This window comes from Aotus nancymaae, unplaced genomic scaffold (genome assembly GCF_030222135.1).
Source record: "Aotus nancymaae isolate 86718 unplaced genomic scaffold, 86718_ANA_hifiasm-v0.15.2.pri h1tg000007l, whole genome shotgun sequence".
NCBI classification, from domain to species: domain Eukaryota; kingdom Metazoa; phylum Chordata; class Mammalia; order Primates; family Aotidae; genus Aotus; species Aotus nancymaae.
Window position 1 is genome coordinate 16,237,339 of NW_026988418.1, and position 7,142 is coordinate 16,244,480.

At 37.6% G+C, this 7,142-nt stretch overlaps 1 protein-coding gene across 1 annotated transcript in view; it reads left to right on the top strand.

Moving 5' to 3' along the window:
• Positions 1-6,249, top strand: part of ZYG11B (zyg-11 family member B, cell cycle regulator) — a 98,227-nt gene extending 91,978 nt beyond the window's left edge. Inside the window, exon 14 of the mRNA XM_012434800.3 lies at positions 788-6,249. Coding sequence (XP_012290223.1) covers positions 788-978 — 191 coding nt within the window. The 3' untranslated portion in view covers positions 979-6,249. The remainder of the gene's footprint in view (positions 1-787) is intronic.
• The last annotated feature ends 893 nt before the right edge of the window (positions 6,250-7,142 follow it).

Sequence of the window (7,142 nt, forward strand, 5' to 3'; positions counted from 1 at the left end):
CACCACTGTACTCTGGCCTGGGCAACAGAGCAAGACTCTGTCTTTAAAAAAAAAAAAAAGCATAGGAATGCATAAAAACATAACAATACTTTCCTATAAAACAAAACAAAACAAAACAAAAACAATACTTTCCTGTGATTTTGGGTCAATAATCAGGTACTTGTTATTTTTTTTTTTTTTTTTTAAACACAGATTATATATGTTGTAAGGTTAGAGAAATCAATCAAGTTAGCTATTTATTGGTTGAACGTGTAGGCCTTGCACTGTAGACGTAACACCAGTATAGAGAAATTTATCAAGCTGTAGCATGTTAGTGATCAATAACAAAACAGCTTAAAAAATGGCTGCTAAAAGTCATTTTTTTGTGTGGAATAATTTTTTTTTTTTTTTTTTTTTTTTAAGACAGAGTTTCGCTCTTGTTACCCAGGCTGGAGTGCAATGGCACGATCTCGGCTCACCACAACCTCTGCCTCCTGGGTTCAGGCAATTCTCCTGCCTCAGCCTCCCGAGTAGCTGGGACTACAGGCATGTGCCACCATGCCCAGCTAATTTTTGTATTTTTTAGTAGAAACGGGGTTTCACCTCGTTGACCAGAATGGTCTCGATCTCTTGACCTCATGATCCACCCGCCTCAGCCTCCCAAAGTGCTAGGATTATAGGCGTGAGCCACCGCGCCCAACCTGTTTTTGTTTTTTTTAAATGGTTAAGCAACTGGATGTGTGGAATAATTTTTAAGTGTTTTAAGAAAAGCTATTTTCTCCTGTTTTGTGTTTGTGGTTTTTTCCAGCTTCAAGGTATTGCAGCATGCTGATTGAAGAAGGAGGATTGCAGCATTTATACAACATCAAAGATCATGAACATACTGATCCCCATGTCCAACAGATTGCTGTGGCCATTCTGGACAGCTTAGAAAAACACATTGTGCGCCATGGGAGGCCACCTCCCTGTAAAAAACAGCCCCAAGCCAGACTAAATTGATAGCCATAAGTATTGGATAATTGAATCACAAGAATCCTTTTTGTGATTGGTCCATTTGAAATATCTTACCCTCTGTGATGTTTTGGGGGTTTCTATGACAAGAGTCATAAGATCAGTTTGGGATTGATAATGTATAGTACTGCCCATGTGAACAGTCTCTAATTTATCTTGTGATTTTTAACTTATGAGACAAGAAGGGTCTCTTCCTTTATCATTGCCTTTTAGGAAATTTTCCACATCTTTCAGTGTTGAACTTCCTTGTGCTTGATATTCTACAGTTTTATGGTAAAGTTTGCACGAACCCTTAGGCCAGACTTTTCTGATCTCAGAGTCCCTTGCAGTCAATTTGCAGCTTCACATAAGCTGTTTACCTGATTTCTGGCACTGCTTCAATTGTAAATTTTATACTGCTTCTGTATAAAATGCCTTTATTCTCTCTCTGTGTATCTTTTATAAGATGTCCTTCTCAGTGTGAAAGAAGGGGAATGTAGATCATCTTGTGGAAGCTAATCACTGGCAGGAGCCTAGATGGCTGGCGGAAAGATGTATGAGAAAGAAAAACTATGAAGGGAGAACAGAGTGTAGGAACTGGGAATTGCTTTATGGTATAGGTTTTAAAATGAGACAGGCTATCCTGCGGGAGCCCATCTCTCTTGAGGCAGTGAGTAGAAGCTTGTTCTCCGTATTTATACCTAGAAGCATGGACTGCTACTTCCTGTACAGACTGCTGGTTATTCTCTAGGAATATTTCCCCAAGCACCACAGTATAAAATATTACAGCATTCTGTGTTAAAGACTAACTGTCCACATCTCCATATGTCTTATTGTTGTGAAATGTGATTTAAAAAAATTATCGCCGGTTATAACTGGCTATTCTTTTCCTCTCTTTCAAAGTCATTTTTGTTCAGTGGAATAGAGACAACAACATGGTGTTAACCTCTCAGTTAAAATACAATTGACACCAGTAAATTTTGCCATGAAAAGTTAAAATATCTTGTTCAAAATATGTGTATCTTCTTAATGTGTTCATGTTGGAGAAAGATGTCCACATCTCACTGCCAAAACTGAAAGAGAAGAATTAAACTATTTAAATGGTTAAATGTAATGATTCTACTCACAGTACATAACTGCACATATTTTTGATGGATTATTTTTTAGACAATTACCTTTCCTTAAGATATCTGGTACAGTAAAGAATCACTTAGATCAGTAGTAGCACTCGGGAGATAGCAAGTCACCAAGAAACTTAATTTTCACTTAAATTTTTATTTTGTGAATAAGGTTAATCTACAATCCCAGATAACTACATTTTTTTTCATAGATGGCCAATGTTTTTAATAAAGATTTAAAATGGAGTATTTACATTATAGTGCCTATTCAGAAGCATTTGATTTAGAAAGGAGCTAGTTTGTTAGTTCACTGAATTTTTGACAAACATATTTTATACCATTATCACAATAATCAGACCTGAATTTTTTGGAGTTCCTTCATGTGAATGAAAACTGAGTTAAAAGGAAGTAGGTATTTAGGGCCAGATGCTGTAATCCCAGCACTTTGGGAGACTGAGGCAGGAGGATTACTTGAGACCAGAAATTCAAGACCAGCCTGAGCAACATAGTAAGACCCTGTCTCTAGCTGAGTGTGGTGGTGCACCCCTGTGGTCCCAGCTTCTCAGTGGGTCAGGGGTGGGGTGCTGCCTGGGCAACAGAACAAGACTGACTCAAAAAAGAAAACAGGTATTTAGAGTCACTGAAAACCATATTAGATACTGGGTTAATGCTGACTTAATTGGCTTAAGGAATTTTTATAGGTGTAAGATAAGTTTTCACAGACTAAGTTTATTTCAGAGGAAATAAAGAATTCTTTTAAAAGTGTTTTTGTTTTTGTTTTTTGCCTTTTCTGAATGTCAATGTCTAAGACAAAATTCAGAAAATGAGATGGCCTGTGGTAGCTTGGAAATTGCTAGATATATTGACCATTTCCAGGTCTTTTATCTAGTGTAGTTAAGGGAAAGCCTATTTAAGAAGTTTGGCTTCAAGTTTCTGTTTTATACTGTTTAAGACAATAATGCATACTCCTTTATAAGCTAATGCTAGGTTTTTATCTCTACAAATTATTTACAGAAATGGCTAAAAGTGTACAGAAAACAGTAAATCCCTTCTGTACTCAGAATAACTTAATAGATGAAGCATCCAAAATATTTAAAAGTAAGGCTGGGCATGGTGACTTTCACCTGTAATCCCATCATTTTGGGAGGCCAAGGCAGCCGAATGAATCACTTGAGGTCAGGAATTCAAGACCAGCCTGGCCAACATAGTGAAACCCCCATGTTGTATTTTTAGTCTCCACTAAAAATACAAAATTAGCTGGGCGTGGTAGTGCACGCCTGTAGTCCCAGCTGCTCGAGAGGCTAAGGCAGCCGAATCACTTGAACCTGGGAGGTGGAGGTTGTAGTGAGCCAAGATTGCGCCACTGCACTCCGGCCTGGCGACAGAGCGAGACTCCTCAAGAAGAAGAAAAAAAAAGAATTAAGGCACAGAATTTTCTGTATGGTCCTGATTCTGGCTAAAATACAATGGATGTATATATTGAAATTATGAGGCATAAGTGGCCAGTATCTACAGTTAGAATCTACGAGGCCTCCCTTTTGTACCTGTAGACTAGAGTGTAACTGTTCTTGGTGCCTTTGAGTGTGGCTTAGAGGTGCTGTTTCAAGCACAATTTAGACTGGGGTTGAACCACTCATTGTTCAAATCATTGGTGGGCACTGATGTAAAATATCACTAGATCAGTCCACAAGCAACAGTAAGGAAATCTACTAAAGGAAATAGAATTTGACTTTTTAGAGCATAATGATGTTCTGGAGCATAATGGGGAAAATTTTTTTGAAAACAGTATAACGATACATGTTGGTATCATTGAGTAAAACAAGAACAGATTTGGGCCGGGCGCGGTGGCTCACACCTGTAATCCTAGCACTTTGGGAGGCCGAGGTGGGTGGGTCACCTGAGGTCAGGAGTTCAAGACCAGCTTGGCCATCATGGTGAAACCCCATCTTTAAAAAAAAAAAAAAAAAAAACAGATTTGAGCAAATACAATTTAAGGTGTCTTATTTTTTGCATCAAGTAATTTTTGCTGTGGTCTTTATTCTCCAAAAAATAATTTTTCTTTTTGCAGTTGAAAATTAACATAAATCAAGTGATAATAAGGGATTAGTTTACCCTCAAACCAATGACTCCATGGCTATTGATCTTAGTTTAGGATTTTTAAAAAGCATATCAGACCCCCGGTTTCAGGAGTTGACTATAAATATTTCTGCTTGTCACCCCAGGACAGTAATGCCTTATAGTGGCACAAGTCAGCCTAAGTAGATTACCCATGGTGGAAGTGAATAAACCTGCATGGGAATTTGCTTTTATGATACCTTTTATTTGCAAACTTCCAAAGAATCAAGTTTTATGTTTAAAACCATCAATTCTACATATCTAGCTTTAGGAAGTTGCCCTTGCAAATGAGACCTTTTGTGTTAACCTGTTTTCTCCCCAGTCATCGTATTTGGCTGTGTTTAAAAGAGACAGAGAGAGAGAGAGAGAGAGAGAGAGAGAGAGAGAGAGATGGTTTTTCACTGTGTTGCCCAGGCTGGTCTTGAACTCCTGACCTCAAGTGATTTTCCCACCTTAGCTTCCCAAAGTGCTGGGATTACAGGCATGAGCCACGGTGCCTGGTCTTAGCTATGTTTTAAATTATGCCATGCATGTACATAACATCAGGCCATCTTCCTGTCTCTTTTGAGCACATTTTAATGAAAACACGTTTTATGTGCTAAATTAGGTTAATTTACCACAGATTTAGCTTAATGTTTTTAAATGCGTTACCCCCATAGGATAATGTACAGCAGTACCAAGGTTGAAAAGAGGTAGCAGGGAAAGCAAACTTAACAGTCTTTGTAGATGGTGAAACCCATCCCTCTCCTGCCCTCCAATGGTATGGTTACATTATTTGGTTATTATACAGTATATAATAGTGGTATAAACAGTATTATTAAACTGAAGGCATAAGTTAAAGGAAGTATGATATTTTGAGCTGATGTGGGCTCTTCCACTTTTATCTGTATGTTACTTATTTGGGGACTTTGCATTGCTAGGGCTTCAGTACACTAACTTTGACTTTGACACAGCTTCCAGAGAGGTTTGCAAACTTTTGGTTTTCCTCTCAAATCCATGGTAGTGGTTTGAAATGATTTTGTGAATAATGGATGTTTAGTCTTTATCATTTGCTGTGTATTGACAGTTTTTAATTTTCGGTATTCACTCATAAATGGTTTAATTTTTGGAATAATGGAAAACCAATCTTTGTCCAGTGATGAGAATAGCCGTGTGATAAGAAAATTCGCTCATCGTGCTTTAAATGAGTAATTGTTTTACATTATTTAGTATTTCATAGACTTTGCATGACGTGGTACACTCCAAATTATGCATTCTTTGGTTTCCAAATCTTAACCTAAGATACTTTGTTAACTGACTGGTATCCTAAGAAACTTTTCTTCCTTTTTTTCTCTCTCTCCCCATTTTTTGGAGTAAATTTTGCAAAGATCAGTGCTGTTTCTCATTACTCTGAGGTAAAGCTGTTTTGGACAGCACAGCCTAACTTTACAGGTAGACAGAATGGCTATTAATGATATTTTAAAAATCCAAATTTATCAAAATTATTTTATGGGAAATCATAAATCTAGTTTATTAATATTGTGTGCTTAATTTTAGACTTATTTTGGGAAAAACTGTTCAAACTGGGTTCTTTTAAGCTTATTTTAAGCAGCCTAGAAAGAAGAAGCTACTTAGCTAATGAAAGCTGAGACACTTTAATAAAAGCAGGATCTTGAGAGCATTTTTTTTTCCTTAAAAACCTATACTCTTGAGATAATCTGCAACAATAAAAATTAAGAAATCCCTGACTTTTGTAGAATTCCCACTGTCAAATTCTCACTGACTTGTGAGTGTGAGAAAAGTTATCTTTTGTTTGAATTCTGCTAGAACAGTTTAATTCCTTTCTAAGGATATGACAAATGCATTGGAAAGTGTGTGCATTTCAAAGACTCTCAGTTATCTGGACTGAAGGCACTGTTCTCACCATGGCCAGATGAATGGGAGTACTGTATACATGAATCATGCTATATTTTAAATCAGGACATCATTTAAATATTAATGTTGTGTGTACAGATTTTTGTTTTGGGATTTTTTTTTTTTTTTGCCTAAATAAATGTTATAAATTTTATTTAAAGTGTGTCTTGTCTACTTTTATTCTAGACATTCAGCTTTAAAAGTTAATATTAATGCAAACTTCAGATTCCTTAGTGATCCACTTGTAATAACTGCTTTCTGAAAAAGGCTAGTTTTACTGCAGAAGTTTTTATTTTTATTTATTATTATTATTTTTTTGAGACGGAGTTTCACTCTTGTTACCCAGGCTGGAGTGCAATGGCGCGATCTCGGCTCACCGCAACCTCCGCCTCCTAGGTTCAGGCAATTCTCCTGCCTCAGCCCCCTGAGTAGCTGGGATTACAGGCACGCGCCACCATGCCCAGCTAATTTTTTGTATTTTTAGTAGAGATGGGGTTTCACCATGTTGACCAGGATGGTCTTGATCTCTTGACCTCGTGATCCACCCGCCTCGGCCTCCCAAAGCGCTGGGATTACAGGCGTGAGCCACCGCGCCCGGCCCATTTGCCAGTTTTTAAGTTTCTTAATTAGTTATTGGCTTTATAGGGTAGTCCTTGGAAGAACAGGTCCAGGAAAGGGGTCTCTGGTGCCTCCTGTTTTTCCCAAGGAGTTCAGGCTGTTAGAGCTTGAATATCTACTTTTAATTAAGCTGACTTTTAACCATAGCACTCTTTAATAAAGTCCTTTTAAAATTTCTTATTACCCAATTTTAGCCAGGCCTAAAGGTTGATATTTCTGGCTTTTGAACTTTACCGGAGGTAACCTCCCAGGTGCTCAGAGAAAGGAAGATTTGAGATAGTGGAGAATAGACTAGAGAAGGTCATACAGATAATAAATCAGAAAGGACTTACTTCTTTTTTTTTTTTTTTTTTTTTTTTTTTTTTGAGACGGAGTTTCGCTCTTGATACTCAGGCTGGAGCGCAATGGCGCGATCTCGGCTCACCGCAA